This window comes from Aulonocara stuartgranti (genome assembly GCF_965226115.1).
Source record: "Aulonocara stuartgranti genome assembly, chromosome: 12".
Lineage (NCBI taxonomy): Eukaryota > Metazoa > Chordata > Actinopteri > Cichliformes > Cichlidae > Aulonocara > Aulonocara stuartgranti.
In genome coordinates, this window is record NC_138948.1 from 14,948,157 (window position 1) to 14,967,453 (window position 19,297).

At 40.2% G+C, this 19,297-nt stretch overlaps 2 protein-coding genes across 4 annotated transcripts in view; one reads left to right on the forward strand and one right to left on the reverse strand.

Moving 5' to 3' along the window:
- Positions 1-14,835, forward strand: part of fancc (FA complementation group C) — a 33,167-nt gene extending 18,332 nt beyond the window's left edge. For both annotated transcript variants that reach the window (XM_082553979.1, XM_082553978.1), the window contains 7 exons: positions 1,808-1,863; positions 1,971-2,070; positions 3,486-3,561; positions 6,711-6,810; positions 10,071-10,245; positions 11,109-11,321; positions 13,789-14,835. In XM_082553979.1, the coding sequence (XP_082410105.1) occupies positions 1,808-1,863; positions 1,971-2,070; positions 3,486-3,561; positions 6,711-6,810; positions 10,071-10,245; positions 11,109-11,321; positions 13,789-13,941 (873 nt within the window). In that variant the 3' untranslated portion in view covers positions 13,942-14,835. The remainder of the gene's footprint in view (positions 1-1,807; positions 1,864-1,970; positions 2,071-3,485; positions 3,562-6,710; positions 6,811-10,070; positions 10,246-11,108; positions 11,322-13,788) is intronic.
- Positions 14,836-15,118: 283 nt separating this feature from the next.
- aopep (aminopeptidase O (putative)) overlaps positions 15,119-19,297 on the reverse strand; it is a 97,717-nt gene continuing 93,538 nt past the window's right edge. For both annotated transcript variants that reach the window (XM_082555566.1, XM_082555567.1), the window contains exon 18: positions 15,119-16,385. The gene's annotated coding sequence lies outside the window, so the exon portion shown is untranslated. The remainder of the gene's footprint in view (positions 16,386-19,297) is intronic.

Sequence of the window (19,297 nt, forward strand, 5' to 3'; positions counted from 1 at the left end):
GTTGTGTCACTCTTGTTTTCACAGAGTGATGGTCTACTTGAGCTGTGTATATAACAAGGTAGCAAAGCACACGTTCTCAGTTTTAGATAGGGACATGCTTGTTTGCATGCACTGACACTGCATGCACAAAAATGTGCGTGTCTGCTAACTTCTGGGTTAGATTCCTGCTTCTTCCTCTTTAGTTTGCAGGGACTGCTTTGATGGAAAGTTTTATAAACAGTTGAACTAACTTTGTATATAAGGGATGTAATTTTTGCCTGTTTATTTCTCTGCTCCGGATTTACAATGGCATGTTTGTATGTTTGGGAACCCCTGGACAGATTATTCATGTATATGTTAATGTCTGTTTGCTAAAGGGGTTGTACTTTACAAGGTGTGCCTCCACTTTTGGTAGAGCTGTACGATCTCTGATTTTCATCACCTTACACACAAATATATACATTCAGATTCGTGTTTCGTGCATGTTGAGTATACAATGTGTAATATTCTGTCGGGATACAAATAACGTGAGACATAAAAGCACACTGGATTGCGTCTCTCCTCAACTCTTTTGCTCACTTGTTTAGACTACATTCAAAAATGGGAACCATGGAATTACTCTTACATTCCTCATTTCGGCTTGTCCCACCCCCATGTGATCCAGTGAGAAGCGCAGGCCCAATAACAATAAACACTCACTTCCTGGGTCTGACTGCCAAAAACAGAATGTTTGTTGTCTGCTGTAATTGACCCTCCTTGAAGTGTTAGTGGTAAGGTATGGAGGAAGACGCTAAAAAAGTCCCATCTGTTTTTACTAAGGCGGAAACCATGACAGTTCACATGCATGCATGCATGTTGGCATGCAACCCACATAATATGCAGATGTACACTGTTATACATAAACTCTATGGAATTCCATACCCGTGCAAACAGGCTGGTTAATGGTGTCTTCTGAACTGAGAGGAGAGAAAAGAAACACACATGTTATAAAACTAAGAATAAAATCACTTTGTTACAAGATGTTGTAATTACACCACATAAACACTTGGCGGTGCTGTTTATTTCTGTGAATGTAATTGGTCTCATAATTTGGCGCTTTGTGTGGTTAAAAGTCTGCCTAAACTGGTGGAAATGCAATTTAGCGCCCTATTTATATAATCAAGTTCTAACCTATTAGTGTTTTAATTCAAACAGTGAACGGTGAGCTACATTTTTTTTTTAAAATACTGACACAAGTGGTAGCTCTAAATTGGCTATGTGTAAATTAAATAAGTTAAAAGGCTTACTCCTATCTGCATCCCTTCTGTATCATTCCACTAGCACATTATTTTGCAGGAATAAAGCCATTTCTCCCCCATAGTGAAGTGCTTGTCCTTATATAAGATGGGTGTTGGGTTGGAGGATAATTAGGGACTAGAAAATATGAACAGTGCAGCTGTTAAATTTTTGTGCTGGGGCGTTTAAGAATGTGTTAAATCCAAAACACATGATGAGTGCATTTAAGGAGGAGATGAGAAAGTAATTGTGTGTGGGGGTGTTTGTGTGTACGTGAAGGAAGGGCTGACAGAGTGGTAAACTGAGTGTTTAATGAGGAGAGAGTGAGAACAAGGATAACTGAGGCTTAAAAGCAGAATGTTTCTGGGTGATTCAACAGTGACACCTTCTGGTCAGTATTCTGGACAAACATTCAAAGTGGTTTAATGGGAGCAGGTATTTATTGTCAGTAATTTCTGTATGGATTGGATTGGTAGGGTTTTTTATTTTTTATTTTTTTTATTTTTTTAGCATTTGTGAAGTATTTAATTTTTTGTGTGTTTCTGTGTTTCAGCCTAAAGCTTGTGCTCAGCACTGCTCAATATTCTTGGTTGTAAATGACATCTTTAGGTGAGTTCTGGCTGAAATATGTTATGTTTGTGTAGAAAGTCAGTATATATTTCTGGTGCTTACTGAATATTACAGTGATATGCTGTTACTGAACGTGTACTTTGCAGGTCCATCCTTAAGCAAGCTGAAGGAAATGAGTCTGTTAAGACTCTGGTCCAAACCTTTACCAAGTGTTTCCTGAGGGAACTGGCACTGCTGAAGCCTCAGGTCAGCTACAATAAATGCATACATGTTTGTTTCTTGCAGCACTGCAAACAGTCATTTGACTAATAGATTATTTCAGTCTATTCATCTCTAGTTTCTGAAAACATTTTGACAAAGGCTTGGATTCGCAAAGTTGCATCTGAACAAACCACAACACTTGCAACACTGCAACAATGTCCTTTGGACATTTGAGACCAACATCGAGATATTTGGCCATAATGCACAAAAAAAAACCAAACACAGCAGATCAGCACAAAACCTCATACCAAGTACGGTGATGGAGAGGTGATGATATGGGCTTGCAACAGGACAGGGATCTCAGTCACAGCGGAAAATCTGCAATGGAAGGGAAAAGAAGAGAGTCCAGGTGCTGCTCAAAGTCCAGTCAAATTGTGACAGGACCTTAAGAGAGTTTTGCATAAATTATTTGCCACAAACTTCACTCAGTTAAAGCATTGTCATAAAAAGAACTAAATTTCTCCATGACAATGTGAGAGCCTGTTAAAGTCATACAGAAAATGATCACTTCAGCTTATTGCTGCTAAAGGTGATTCTACAAGCTACTGAATCACAGTTTTTCAGCAGGCCGTATGGAGTCCTGTGAAAACTTTCTCTTTCACAGGATTGTAGGTGTCGAGCAGATTTTCTCCAGTGATTCTTATCTAGCGTGGAAACTAAAGAAAGGGTACTTTTAAACCTGAGGGTTATACACAAACACAGCAGTCGACAAGCAATTACCTCTAGAGCTGCAGGAAAAATCACTTACTTGATGAATCCTCCACTTTATTATCACTTGAACTCCAGCTGGGAACCTGCTGCTCACACCTAACACAGCACATTTCACACCCCTGCATCATAGACAATGAATTCACATCATCAGTTTGCAGGTAATAACTCTGTACAGATAAATGTGGAAACCACTGTGAGCTCTTACACTTCTGTGTCACTGTGTACTTTCCAACTTTTGCTAAAACTCTCAGCCCTCAGCTGACACATGTTCTCTGTCACTGTTTGGGGAGCATTCATCCAAACAGTTTGTGGGACTGTAAGGAATAATCTGGCACTTACATGTCAGCCATTCCAGAAAACAGATGTGTTACTATGTAGGGATGATGTATTATCTGCTATGCAGCTTTGTGAGTAGAGCGTTTCCTTTCTTTTCACCTCTATTAACCACTAGATGGCAGTGCTATAGTGCATTTACAGTGGCCTCGATTTTAATGGCTGTAGTCACCCTGCACAAAACGCTACCTATTACACGCTACATTACACATTAGCACCAACTGTATCACTGTTACACAGCCTCCCATTCAAAATGCCATTTTTCAGGCTTTCAGAGCACACTGATGCATGAGTTGAAGGAAACTGTGATTTACATTGATGAAGCTGAGGTAAAAATGTGCTTTGTGTTGTTTCAGACAAGCATATCTGTGAAAGCCTTCTTCCCACAGTCGCCTTCAAGTCTGCTGGTTCCCCTCTTGACGATGCCATCAGGTCAGTGTGCAGACACACATGTTGTGTGCGTCATCGTCTGCTTTTGGATGTTTCACTCTGACACTATGCACAAAACCCATCACTGTGAAGAAGACCGTGATTAGTTACGCTTTATCACTGTGTAAACAGTTTTCCTGCAGCAGAATGAACGGTCTTTTGTGCGTCTTGTTCTTGCTAATCAATAGTAGTTAGTTTATAACTATGAAGCCTTTTATGTCAGACATGAAAAATGGTGATTTGAAAAGAAACGGAGGCTTAGGTGTCAGTGCCTGTGTTATTGGGATAGCTGTTTTCCTGTTTTTTATAAAAATGAACAAATGAAAATATGGGTCATCATACATAAACACACAAAGCATTTTTATTTGTCTTATCAAAAAGGATCAGTATTATCTATGCTGGATGTGTATCACTGTGCTAACAGTTTTTGTGTTTGGGAATCTTTACAATTAAAGAGATGCACAGTAGGTGAGTGCAGGAGCAAAACGGAGCAGTAAGCTTATCAGTGTGTGCCCAGACTGGCCTGTAGGCAGGAATGATTTACATGAATGGAGCCATTTAGGGACACGCTGGAGCCCAGCCAGAACTCAGAGTTAATTATTACTATGTGCGTGTGTGTGTGTGTGTGTGTGTGTGTGTGTGCGCGTGTGTGTGTGTGTGTGTGTGTGTGCGTGTGTGTGTGTGTGTGTGTGTGTGGTGAAGGGCAATTTTTCACCAGGGACTGAATAGAAATGGTACTGAGAAAAGTAGAAGATTTGAGGATTTATTATGATTCGTGCCCTCTCTGAAAAAGCCACGAATTACATTTTAGCATTGCATTGTTAAAACACAGCCTTGGGAAAAAACTTGGATCACGCTGACAAGTATTTGAAATATTTATTCAAGTTTGTTTGTCAACCTCAGGTGTCATTTGGACTGCGTTTCTGTGAAAAAATTTGGTTTGCGGTGGGAAATCAATTTTTTACAATGCAATGTGAAAAAACTATTTTAACAGCAGTTAAAATGAATCCTGAAAAGCACAAGAAAGTAATCACAGTTGGGCCATTTCTGCTTTGAAATTACACTCATTGGCCACTTTTCAGGTACACCTGTTCAGCTGTTTGGTATTGGTATGCAGTTAGAAATGGTCAAAACAACCTGTTGAAGTTCAAAACAAGCGTCGGAATGGGGAAGAAAAGTGATTTAGGGCAGCGGTCCCCAACCTTTTTTGCACCATGGACCGGTTTATGTCTGACAATATTTTCATGGACCGGCCTTTAAGGTGTCACAGATAAATACAACAAAATAAAACCAGTACCGGTACCAAAAAAAAGAAGATTTATTGATAACACACGGGAAAAGACTCAGGGAAACAGAGTTAAGGATAAAAATAACAATAAAAAACGATTAAAAACCCTGAAAACCATAAATTTCACACCCGAGCCTCAACTCTCGTGGCCCGGTACCAAACGACTCACGGACCGGTACCGGTCCGGGGGTTGGGGACCGCTGATTTATATGGATTTCAGAAAATGTTCCATTGAGATTTTCTCACACAACCATCTCCGGAGTTTACAGAGATTGGTCCAAAAAAGAGAAAATACCAAGTGAGCAGCAACTCTCTGGGTGAAAACGCCTGTTGATGCCAGGAGTCAGAGGATAATTGCCAGACTGCTTTGAGCAGATAGGAAAGTAACAGTAACTGAAATAACCACTCCTTACAACCAAAGTATCTGTGAACACACAAAACATCAAACCTTTAAGCAGATGAGCTACAGCAACAGAGGACCACACTGGGTCCTATTCCTGCCAGCTAAGAAAAGGAAACTGAGGGTACAGTTCACACAGGCTCACCAAAATTAGATAACAGAAGTCTGTAAAAATGTTGCCTGCTCTAATGAGTCTTGATATCTTCTGATGACTGCTTCCAACAGGGTAATGTAGGGTAATGTGAACGGTTGTTTTGTTTTGTTTTTAAACATGACTGTGAGTGCACTGTACTCTTCCACAGTCACCAAATCTCAATTCAGTAGAGCACCTTTTGTTAGTTTCCATGAGTTGTGAGCTCGAGTTTTTACTTTTGTAATTTCAGTAGTTTTGTTTTCTGATCCTTGTGTTGGATACCTCTTGTATTATCTGTGTCTCTACTTTAGTTATTGATGACTTTAGATTTATTAGTTACCTTCCTGCTCCTTTCCTTACCTCAGGCCTGTGATTCTTTGTGTTTCTGTAAAGAGCTCAGCAATAAAGCTCCCTTTGTGAGATTACTTTTGGTCTCTGGAGTCTTGCATCTGGGTCCACTCCCTGTCTACCACACATCCGAACCGTGACACCTGTGGGATGTGGTAGAAAGGGAGAGAACCATCTGTGATTTGAAGCGAAAAATCTGCAGCTATTGTGTGATGCGATCATGTCAATATGGACCAAAATTTCTGAGCGATGTTTGCAGCACCTTGCTGTATCTGTAACACAGAGAATGAAGGCAGTTCTCAGCTCAACACTAGCAAGGTGTACCTAACAGAGTGTCCAGTGAGTGTAAATGTGCAAGATATTTGGAGGATTGTTTATGTATTTTACTAATAAAAAGCTTAACTATTATCTTAGCTAAATATAATTATATTATCTATTTTAATATATGTGAACATGCTTTTTTTCTGGTAATATGATAAGATTTAAAGATTTAACAAATCTAAAACGAGGCTGTCAAAGGTATACAAATATTTATTGGTTTTGGTCCTCTTATCCATCTATTTCAAACTAAGGGAATAAATTTATCTATGAAGATCTCTTTTTGGATTCAGTGAAACTGCTGTGCCATTTTTGCTGTATTTTGACTTTCAATAGACCAAATAATTTTCCCGTAAATGTAGAAAATAGCTGGCAGATGAATCAATAATTAATATAATTGCTGGTTGCAGCAGTTTGCGGTGTTATGGGGAATTAAATGTTGGAGTCACATTTTGATTCTTGGGTTATTGTAGTGCTACATTTACCACACACATATTTCAGTAATATAACTTTTCTAATAATAATAATAAACTTATTTTTCATTATTCTTGAATGGTTAGTTCAAGATTGACTTAATAGTTAGCTTTGGATCAGTGGATTGTAAGAAGCGATTATTTGTGCAACAAGCCATCATTATGTCATTAAATCTGAATCTGTTCTTGCAGAGATGCCTCAGGGGGCTTGGAGAAATCACCTGAACTGGCTGAGCAGCTCATTACAGAGACTGACAGAGGAGGAAGAGGAGGGAGACGGCAGAAGCACCAGGTTAGAGTGAGAATGGCTCGCGGAGAGAATGTGTTAATGTGTGCCTGCTTCCACCACCCTACTGAATGCCTGTGCGGTGTTCTTATTTCCATTAGCTCTTGTTGAGGGGGTGGTTAGTCAGATATTTTTCCCTTGCCTCACAGTACAGAGGTCCTGGAGGAGTGCGTAGCTTCTCCAAGCATTCATTAGAGGCTATTAGCTTAGGAAAGAGAGAACTGTGGAGAATACAAGTGAGTGGGAAAATGAGTGGAGAAGAAGTGGATAGAGTAGAAAAAAGATATAACGAAACAGAGAAAAGTAGACTATTTAGTCTGGGATTCATGAAAAAAGAGAATAGGGGTTTCTGATTAAAAGAACATCAACTAGGTGATGTCGTGGAGATGGAGACGGATGACTTGATGCCCTTCAGCTGCGGTTTTTAACAGGGCCCATTATCCCCACTGTCGCCTCATTCTGGAGTTGAGTGCAAAATTCCCAAAACATTGTTCGGAGCCAGCGGTGGGAAAGTAGTGTGTTGTGTTGCTCCAAGCAAAGTTGCAGCTGCCAAGGCCCTGCAGAGGGCTGCTGCTGTTCCTATTTGGAAGCCAAGTGGAGAGAGGGAAGATGAGGAGGAGAGCTCTAATGATGGTATTAGGGAAATCTGAGAACGAGATCCTTATCGCTCTTCTGACTTGAAGTCATTCTTGCTGTTGCAGCTGTGAAGCTCTGTTCGCTCTGTTGTACCACTTTGTCTGCCCAAATCTCAATTTCTTTGCCAATATTTCTTCTTTCTCTTTTTACTTTTAGATTTACGGTTCTCATTTTTTATAAAACATTAATCTAACGAGAAGCAGCTTGCCTACAATATGAACTTGTCTACGAATGATGAGAAAATACAGAGAATATTGATACCTTTCAAGATCATAACCATCAGCTGATTGGTTTGGACATCAAAGGACATCAGACCTTGTTGCTAATTACGCAGAGCCCATCACGAATCGTGATGGCTGAATGAAGGTTTTCTAGTTTTGTACAAATGTAGTAGTTTGAGGTGTTGTTTATGATGCTCATCAATAGATCAGACAATGACTTAGATCTGCATCATCTGCATTTAAGTCGCTTTGATCTTCCATTGATCCTGTCAATGGGGGTGTGCTAATTTCCATGGCAGGGACTCAGTTGTGGTTCATTCATAAAGTCCTAATGAGTCAGTTGACAGCCTGCTATCAGAGTTTTTTTTTCTGCTCTACACTGAACACCAGATTGTTTTAGTATAATTTTGCTCAGTTGCCATCTCAGTTTGACAGCATGTATTTAAAACAACAACAACAAACAAACCATCTTCTCTTCTTTATGGCCACTTTTTTTCAATGTTTGGAAAGCAGCCTGGGTATAAATTGTTAGGCTGACAGTCAGCAGTTGTATTTTCCACCAGGACTTTGGGGAAGGCTTTGTAGAGGGGAAAGTTGTACATATTCACACAAATACCTCGGAAAAACTGAGACTAAGTTGTAGATTAAGTGCCAAGCTATTAACAAACTGAACCAGACCACCCAAATTACCTTAACTGGATCAGCAGCTCCTGTGGAAGACTGTACTTCCCCAGTTGTCTCAGGAAGTACATCCTCTGCTGGGTCTTTTTGAGGATGGAGTTGATGTTGGTCTCCCACTTCAGGTCCTGGGAGATGGTTGTACCCAGGAACTTGAAGGTCTTCACAGTTGACACAGGGCTGTCTGATATGGTGAGGGGGAGCAGAGTTGAGGGATGTCTCCTGAAGTCCACTGTCATCTCTACAGTCTTAAGAGTGTTCAGCTCCAGATTGTGCTGACTGCACCAGAGTACCAGCCGCTCAACTTCTTGCCGGTATGCAGACTCATCACCATCTTGAATGAGGCCAATGACAGTGGTGTCATCTGCAAACTTTAGGAGTTTGACAGCTGAGTTCTTGGAGGTGCAGTCGTTAGTGTAGAGGGAGAACAGTAGTGGTGAGAGGACACATCCTTGAGGGGCACCAATACTGAGGGACCGGGTTTCAGAGGTGATCTCCCCCAGCCAAACTTGTTGCTTTCTGTCTGTCAGGAAGCTGGTGATCCACTGACAGGTAGCTGGTGACATGCTGAGCTGGGAGAGTTTGGAGGAAAGAAGTTCAGGCACAATGGTGTTAAAAGCCGAACTAAAGTCCACAAACAGGACCCTGGCATAAGTTCCCGGGCGGTCAAGGTGTTGCAGGATGTAATGCAGCTCCATGTTCACTGCATCATCCACCGACCTGTTTGCCCGATAGGCAAACTGCAGAGGGTCCAGCTGGTGGCCTGTAATGTCTTTCAGGTGGGCTAACACCAGTCGTTCGAAGGATTTCATGACCACAGATGTTGACATAGTTGACATAATCAGTCATGAATTTTTAAGCATAAATGACCAGCATGTAGGATTTATTGGCATCTTGCAGTTTGGTTGCAGATTGCAAGCAACTAAATACTCTTCCGTCGCTCCTCCCTTTCCAAGAGTGAAGCTAAGCCACACAGGAAAGCTCTCTCTATATATATATCCAGTTGGTGCTCTGTCCACTTTGGGCTCCTGTAGACATATTGCTGGCACAACATGGTCTACTTGATGGAAGAGGTTTTTTTTTTTAGCTTACAAAAAATAAATAAATAAATAATAATAATGGATTGGATTTATATAGCACTTTTCAAGGCACCCAAAGCGCTTTACAATACCACTATTCATTCACTCTCACATTCATACACTGGTGGAGGCAAGCTACAGTTGTAGCCACAGCTGCCCTGGGGCAGACTGACAGAAGCGAGGCTGCCATATCGCGCCATCGGCCCCTCTGGCCAACACCAGTAGGCGGTAGGGTAAAGTGTCTTGCCCAGCGACACAACGACCAGGACAGAGAGCCCAGGGATCGAACCGGCGACCTTCCGGTTACAGATGCGATTCCCAACCCCCTGAGCCACGGTTGCCCCAAAAAAATTTCTACTTACAGGTGATTATACACTAATTTAAACATAATCGTGAATCCTATACTTCTTCTAAGCTACAATTCCCCCTAAATCCTACAAACTGTTGGTTTAATATAACTGATGGTGTTTGCTATTGAATTATTCATTTTTTTAAAAAGAAATTGTACCCTGTGAGGTATGTGTTCATATAATATATGTTCTCTCATGTGGTACAGTGTCTTTTCGGTAACAAATCACTTCCCAATGATACCCACTGTTCATGAAGGGTTCTACTTCTGCTGTTAAATGCTGCTTCTCCTAATGTCCTGCAGGGGGCACCACAACGTGTTTGAGGCCTGGTTCCTGCTGGTTCAGTGTGCCCACTGGGTACAGGTGGCTGTCCAGCTGCTGGTCACATCTGGGACTGAAGATGGTGATCCCTTTCTGTGGCTGTTGATATTCTACCACTACCCCACCAAGAGGTGGCACCACAGAGCTTCACAGCTGGTGAGTTTGTTTGTTTTTTGCATAAATCATTTTAATCTAGTTATATGAAATCCAAAATTTTCCACTTAAATAATTGCTTAGTAAGTGTTGAACTGATCGATGCAGATATTTCTGCCCCGTCATTATAAACTAAGAAGGCAACCGGGGATCTTCTTAAATAGACTTTGTTTGAAAACCAGTTTGTTCCAACTATTTCTCTTCTTTTACCAACACTGCGGCAGCTAAGTGCTTCAGCATAACTCGGCAACATAACATCGGGGATAGTCTGTTATTTGCAGGTCTGTTGTTGTTGAAAGCAAAAGAAACAATACAGAGGGGCAAAAAACGGAATAACACATTAATGAATTAATTATGGATGACCCCTAACTGAGAGGGAGGGAGTGAGACAGTGGTGAAGAGAGGGAGAGAGATATAGATGAGAGGGCTGGGTGGAAAGGGTGATGTAGTATTGATTTCTCAGTGAGTGTCTGGGCCAGCTTTGCCTGAGTTTTACCTCTCTGTCTCTTGCTTGTCCGCCTCCCATCATAACCCTTGGAGACTCCACCATCTCCTCTACTACAGTTGTACGTTCTTCTCTGCTAGGCTTTCTTGTTGTCTCATTTTTGAATTAGCAGTCTGTTTGTCATTTATTTTTTTACATGAAAGACACCAGAAGACCCGTTAAATCTGACTTGGTTGAAATTGAGCATGCTCTCTTTCTTTCTTTCTTTCTTTCTTTCTGTCTTTCTTTCTTTCTTTCTTTCTTTCTTTCTTTCTTTCTTTCTTTCTTTCTTTCTGTCTTTCTTTCTTTCTTTCTTTCTTTCTTTCTTTCTTTCTTTCTTTCTTTCTTTCTTTCCTTTCTTTTTAAACATCTTTCCCACCAGGCACGGGCCAAAGAAGCTTGGAACCACATACGCACTCTTTTCTCAGGCGCAGCTCATCCTCTTCCCAGCGACCGCCTGCAGTCACTGGGCACGCTGGTTTCACCACAACCTGAGCAGCAATCATTTGCTCCATCATTGACTGTCAGCCTTTTGGTTAATGTTGCCGTTTTCTGCCAGCTACCACCAAGTGGCTCGGCAGAGGTTTTACAGGCGGTGAGGAAAACTGTTTCTCTTCTGTCATTTTCAGATTATTGTTCCATCCAGTTCTTATTAAATGCAAAGCTCAGTATGCATAATGCTTGAAATGCTGGACCTTAGATACAAGCTACTGACAAAGAAATGCTTCAAAGGGTCCATTTTATAGAGAAAGATGTTAATCATTTCGGCCCTCCTTTCATGCTGTATGCAAGGTTTGATCTGAATGTTCTGCAAATGAAATCCATTTAAATCAGGAAACATACATAATTAAAACCTGGCTAGTTTTCCCCTCAAGGTTGTGTCCTTGGGACACCTATAGACTACTTCCACACCCTCTGCTAGTTTTCAGAAGGTTGACCAGTCAAACTCGTGCAAGCTCCTGTGTCAAACTGGCCCAACGTCCATGTCCAAGGTCATTGCAGTAATGATAATTAGGTCTCAGGGATAGGTGGAAGGGTCCAGGAATTACTGGCTACACCAGCACAGTCTTAGCCCACCACCCATTCAAGCTGATGGGTGAACATTTTGACACACTGGATCATCTCAGATACATAAGTACGAGTGCAAATGATTGGTCTGAAAGAAGGTGGTGGTCCATAGAAATTATTTTATGTTGACAGCTGTTTTTTAAATGTGACTTTCTTTAACTCATTCACTCACACAGACACACACAAAAAGTAGGTACACCAGCACTTTGCATAACCTACTGGGTTGGAGGGTTCAGTGTCCTGCACCGGTCTTTTTTTCTACAATTTCATTGTACATGTACAGTGACAGTAAAGTGCTTTTCTATTCTAATCTATTCTTGGACATTTGGACAGGTTGAAACATGGATCAGATGCAGCCATCTGAGAATATTTCTCGATTCTCTTTTTGACAAAGTCAATCCTGTGGCAGGTCTTTAAAGCCTCTAAAACATATATGAAGTCTGTCATCTTTATTATGCTTTAAAAGTGTAAAGTTTGGAGAAATGTGACATGTAATTCCCAATAGCAATACCAACACTTTGGGAATGTGAATCATTCCTAGTATTTAATGCCTTTCAATCCCGATCACAGATCTGAGTGCGTTTTGTATAAAAATTGGCAAATACTTATTTCAAAAGCTTGCCTTACACTATTAACTATTAGAAAACAGTTATATGTTTAGAAAATATTTATTTTTAAAATTATTTTCTTTTTTTAAGCACAAATACCCTAAAACACCCCCGTTCATTCAAGTTCAAGTTCATTTGCTAATATAAGTCATTAAAAAACACAAACTTGTTCATTACTGTTGTACAGCCTTAATAGTAATATTCTACATTAGATGTTTTTCCCCCTATTAATACATTTTTATATATATATATATATATATTTTTTTTTTACGTTTAAAGTCTGAAATAAAATAAATTGTCCCACATTTGTCCGTCCGTCCTGTTACTCTTACCAGTCTTTTTGGATAGCTCCCCTCTATTGGTCTGCTAGTTACATGACTTACAGTAAGTTGTATTAGTGTTTTGGAGGGAAATCCTCTATAAAAGCCAGAGTAAACATCAATCTTTCATCAACCGTTTCCCCCCCATGTTTCAGAATGGTTCACAGATGCGTTAAAGCATAACCTGTTCACCCTGTTACCCTTATTTACAGTGTAAACAGATATTCTTTTGTAATTCCGATCACATGGTTCATAAACATGTTAAAAATAATGTTTATGGTCTTCATTTGCTAGCCTGTTGTGCATCACATGAGGAATAATGGTTGATTTAAGAATAAAACGTCCACCCTGTTACTGCTTTCCACAATAAGAGGGTGGATACACAGTAATGGGCAGGTAGATCATTGGTGTGATATGTACATTTCTGTGTGTATTTGAAATGTATTCAAAACCACGAGGTGAAAAGCTGTTTAGTTTGAATAATCTTTTTCCATATTTTCGTATCTAAACCCCAAAACATCTTAGGCAGCAACACTGTCCATGTAAAGGAAGAATATTAAAAATTAGGTTTGCTAATTGGAGATAAAATAAACTGACATGATTGTATTTCTATTTTTTATATTATACCTTGTATATAAAATAAAACTTATAACAAAGTCAAAATGTATAAATGGCAGTGGTTGCTGTAGCTGTTGTCATGATTAAAATAAGCAAGCATGACGTGAGGCTTTATTTTGAAGTACTTGTACGTTATCATTTCTTTGCTTAACTAAAAAGTTATTTTAGTATTTCATTTTTATGTGTCTCATATGCATCAAATCTAATGATGTAACATGTACTTTAACTTACGTGTGAATGTGGGAAACACAAGATTTTTCTACACGTTCCAATATTAAGAATTATCTGGTGTCATATTATAAACGTGAAGTCAGGTTTCTTTATGATTATGCCCATGAGACGAGATTTGGTTTTTCTGGTGATGATTTTTGGCCCAGTCACGGCAATAACTGTTTTGTGTGTGTGTGTGTGTGTGTGTGTGTGTGTGTGTGTGTGTGTGTCAGTCCAGGTGGTGGATCAGTCTGGTCTGCTTGATGAAGCAGCATGTGTTCTCAGCTCACTGGAGCTCAGACTAAACGAAGGATGCTGTTTATCAAGAGACACAGTTCATCTAAGGATCAAGGAACTTCAAAAGACGATAACGCAAATGCATTCAGAGTGAGCAATAGGCACACACGCACAATTACATACCAAATTGTACAAAACCACGCAACTGTGAGCTCATCCCTGGGCTTTTAGCTCGTTTGCAGAATAACAAATAGCCATGCTCTCTTGTTGATATACCGTGGAGCGGTGACAGGACTGTGTCAAAACAACGGAGCCAGGTCACAGACATACGCACACAACAAACAACTGCCGAGGCCCACAAGGACACTCTGCGTGACAGATCACGCTGCATAGCAGCAGCAGCTCGTACGACGTGTCAGAGTCCTCCCACTCTCATAATTGCCTCACAATATAAATCCTTCATGCTACACATGCCGACTGTAAGACGTAGGTTTGTGGGGAGGAAAGCCAAACGCCAGTTATCGTCGTGTAATTACTGTTTCTGGCTTGAAAAACATGCTCCAACAGTGCTGAGTGTATGATAAATGTAAACGATTAATGTCACTCATGCAGATATTTCTGTATGTACTTGTACTGTATGTAAATAGCTTTATTGTTTGTAAAGCTCAAGGTCTAGGTCACATTTGATTTAAAACTGGAAGCAAACGGTGCTTTTAGATTACACTTACTGTTACTACTAGCTGACTGCTGGAGTTGGATAGAATGTAAACAAATACATGTGCATGTATTTATGCAAACTATGCATGTATAGTTTGTAGAAGAATTAATTTTTGGCTTCTTTCATTATTCAGGAAATAGTTTTTGTTGTATGATGCATCATTCAAATGAAAAATTAGTGATTTCTGGAATTTGTGCGCTTAAAAATGTCATTGAACCATTAAGTATTAGCAGAACATTAGTGCTGCGCTGTTTTTTGTTATTTTTATGCTCTGGATTTGTGAAACAAAAGATATACATCCTCATATTAATCAATTAAATGCACTTGTTATGAAACACCTTATTATAAGTCTCCTCGCCTTCTTATCCTCTGCATGTCATAGTGGGACATAAGACCACATCAAGTTCCCTCCACGCTGAGCTTCCCTCCAGGTGTAGCCCATCTCCTGTAGCTCTGCCGCAACATTTCTCCTCCAGGTGGTATGGAGTCTGCCCGGCTGTAACAAGTGTCTCGGATATGTAATTTACATATAAAATCAGTGTAACATCCACGAGTGCCTGACTAATCTTCAGCTTTTCTCTGTTTTGTCTCTAAAACAAAAGCTGTACACGGATTTTTAACAAAACATCATTTTATTTTAACATAAACAGCAAATACAAAAAAATCAATTATACACAAACAGGTTTGCCGTTAGTATCTGCAGAGCAGCACATGTAGAAATGCCCTGAGAGTTGCCTGTTTCAATACAGGAAAAAAACCCGAAAAAACTCGAAAAACATTACTCACCTCAAAGAATTTCCAGTCTAAACTCCAAAGAACCGAATCGTGACTTTAGACTAAACAGACTCACACTTACACACACACCTACACAAACAGACACTAACAGCAGCTCAGCTTGGATGAACATGCAGTGACTTTTCCTTGAAATATGTTTTGTTTTGTTTTTTACATAATTACATTATTTCTTTTCTATTTTCTCTTTCCACACCAACAATACAACATCTCATAATGAACAGATTGTATAGTTATGGGTTACAATTCACTTTTCAATTCACTTTTTTTCCTACATTTAAATAGGAGAATGAAATTGGATTAACTGACTGGTGGGAAATCAGCAAACAGTCAAAAATTGAGCCAAATTTGACGGATGAGGTTAAACGTTGTCCGTACAAATATTTTGTGTGTAACTGAGTCATCTAAAGCTGTTAATCAATTTATTCATTAACCAAATATATTAAAATGTGCAGAACTTTCCATTTTAGTGGTTAACAATTTCCAGTCACTGGCATTGTACATTAACCCTCTGAGATCCAAGTTGCAATTAGTTCTAAAAAGCACGCCACTTCCAAAGATGCATAAATGCATTGAGTTGCTGTCATATGATTGGCTGATCAGAAATCTGCTTTTAGAAGCAGTTGAATGGGTGAACCTAACAAAGTGGCTGTCTTGGCAATCATGGAATAAAGACAATAGAGACTCTATACAGACCCATCACACATTATGTCTTATTTTACACAAATATCTGTTTCTTTTTTATATGAGGGGATCGGGATTAACACCTTTGATGACTCAGTCCTCAGAGGGTTAATAAAATATGAATAATTACTTCAGCTGACCAGCAAGTATACCAGCATTCAAGCCTCCGGCTGACTAATTGTGCACATATCTAGCACATACCAGCTATTTCTTAGACTTGAATGAACAGAACTGCTGTGCTCCAAACTTTGCCAGTTGGTCTTAGTTGCAGAGCATGAATACAACCCTCTGGTTTTCACACTGCTGAGCTATTCTGCAGCATCCAGGCAAACGAGCAGGTGAGTGCTGGACTCTCGTGCGGCTGCTGTGCCAAACTCCTGTCCCTCCTGTCTGTAGTCAGCAACCTGGAAGAAAATGAAGAATATGTTCACACAGGAGCCTTACAGAACATTTGGTAGATGCTTACAATGCTCTAATGGGTTATCTATGTGGTGTGAAGACAAACACACAATGCAGGTTTTAGTCTAGTCTAAGGAATCCAACGCAGGTGTCATTGGCTAAGATGCAGGACATACAAGTAGAAAATATTTCGATTAAATAAAACACATTTTTATATCCTAAAAAGACATTTTTCCGTTTGCTCTCAATGTCACCAAGTTCAAAATCCAAAATATTCAACAAAAACAACGACAACAGTACATTTAAAGTGTTAACCAATATCTTTCTGCAGCCAGGTTTACCAAGAAGTCCCAGGCCTATCACACAGATGTTTTTTTTAAAAATACATTTGCTCCCAAATATTTCTTCACCTGTTAATAAAACGACGTAGAGTATTCTCTTAAAAAAATACAATGCATTTAATCTGACTCCAGCGCCCCTGCTGTGTGGAAGCTGCCGTCCCGCCATGGATCGATCGTATTTCTAAACCCCCAAAACTGTTCCATAACTCATATCTTTCATGTGACGTCCGTTTGGTTCTGCTCTGGTGGTGAGTGGACTGGATTCCTGTTCCTGCTGAACTGAGCCAGTGATTCTGTAGGACTGATTATCAGCTCAGTAGGCACAGAAATCCAAGCCCAGATCTCTCGTTCTCACTCCATCTCTCATCAAGTGCTGGCTACGAGCATTGTTTTTTCCCTTTGTAATGAGGCAAAAAGCAATTCCAACTCAGGTAGCATGTCGAGCAGCGTTCCACCCACTTTGCTAAACCCACGAGAAAAACCGTACAGCTGACACTGTTGGATTTCCCCAGCTGTTGAACGTTGCGGCTCGCATGGTTGAAACTTAACAAGTGTCAGCGAGGCCACCGATAGATGGTGGGAGCTGGCACAAATTAAGTGTACTTTTTTGACATTCAAAGAAAAAAACTACAAGGGTACTTCGAGTGTCTGATCATAAAAATAGAAATTTTAAACCCATCAAATCCACATTCCACTCCCTGCTTGCGATGAGCATCTGTACTTGGTTCAAACTGCTTATCCTTTGAAATGGAATTCAATGCTTCAACTCCCTGAAATACACTCGATGTTCAACAGCCGATCAGTCGAGTTTCACATGCATGAGGAGAAGAAAATGTGGGCGTTGTGGGGCGAATAAGTTTATTTTCGGTCTCTTTATACAATGTTGCTTTGTCCTTTGATGTGCAGAGGACCATTTCCTTCCCATTAGAGTGTAATAAATCACCTTTTGGATACGGGCTCTGATGGCAATTCCTCTCTTTTACAGGCCTTTGATGGTCATTATTCTTTTAACAGGCCCTAAATATAGGTCTAAAAATGGCAGGCTCCACATGGCCCTCATTTCTAATTCACACATCTATCCTCGTTTAGCCGCCATTTTCTCGTTGTTAATATAGAGCGCTGTAATGCCTCCTCACGGCTTCCATTCCAAAAAGACTGACCGGTTTTAAAATACATTTTCAACCATCTGTCACTGTTTTGATCAGGGAGCCGTTGGTCCAGAATAGTATAGATTTGCATTACAATTAGCTGGATAAAAAGTGGACTCTGGCACACACTACACCCACATCTGATCAGAGGTTATACTGCAAGTTAAACTATAAAGTCAGATTCACTCTCTGCACATAGCCCAGCTGCACAGCTGATGGGCGCACTTCATTTTGTGGAATTCATTTTTCTGAGATGCGTTTTGTTCACATATTGTTGTATAACCCGTTCAAAATAACTATTTTTTGTGTTATGTGAAGTAGGACTGAGTTTTACTGATCATTCCGTTGGAAGAAGTTGCAAAGGAAAATATAGTCGTCCATGATAAGCTTCATACCGTGCGTGCATTGTTTTTGTATAGCTTATCTTGACTAATTCAGGAACCTTCTCTCAGTCTAAGGAACTTGGAAAGAAAACCTTCTCTCAGCACTCCCCATGATGCTTGAAACAAAGCGTGTGTAACCCAGCTAAGAATTCCTGTTTTTCATGTTATCAGTGGGGGTTTCGCAGGATCACAGCTTTTTTGTTTCTCCCATCTCAGACAAAACAATAAGACGTGTATATCGCCACATTAAATCTACTGGAGGAACTCAATACAGAGAAGGGGAGACCTAAAATATTGGAAAGACCTTGAAATCACTATCAGCGTTTCCATCTTTGAGGCCTCGGTCTTGTTTTCTCTCCACAGCGTGGAAATGTGTGAGAATCGGTCTGCTTTATGGGTCTCTGTATCTCTGCTTCCTCGGGCTGAGATTAGATCAAAAATCAATACATATCAGCCTGGGATGCCCAGACAGCACTTTTGGCTGCCAACGTGATTTTAGGTTTTAAACCTGAGGCACTTAAACTTCTTAAAGGATCATTTTTGAAAAAGGGATTTTATGATGGCCCTGTCAACCTTTTTAAAAGAAGTTACCCAGCTTTACCCCAACATGACTGATAAGTTAAATGAACAGTTATTTGACTTCACACTGATGCCACTCGATATGAAGCCACAGCCAGCAGCATGGTTAACTTATGCCTAATATAAAGAATGAGAACGACGCCGGCGGCATATCAGCAGGGTGTCACTGCGGGTGCTCAGCGGCCGACGGAGACTCCAGGAAGCAACTGCACCTAGCCAAGAAACCGTCTCTCTCATATAATCCCCTGTAAAACCGAAAAGTCAGTTTATAGCAGAGTAAATAAACAAAATGAATGACTCAGCTTTAGAGGATTTCGCAGCCTATCCTCACGCTCCCTTTTCAGGCCTGTGCTGAGTTCAGCTTTGGCTGCTGGCTTCCTATCAAGCAGGCAGTTATGAGAGTGGTATCAAGCCCCGCTTTTGAGTTTGGGCAACGCAATTCACAGAATGTTTACAAAAAAATGTT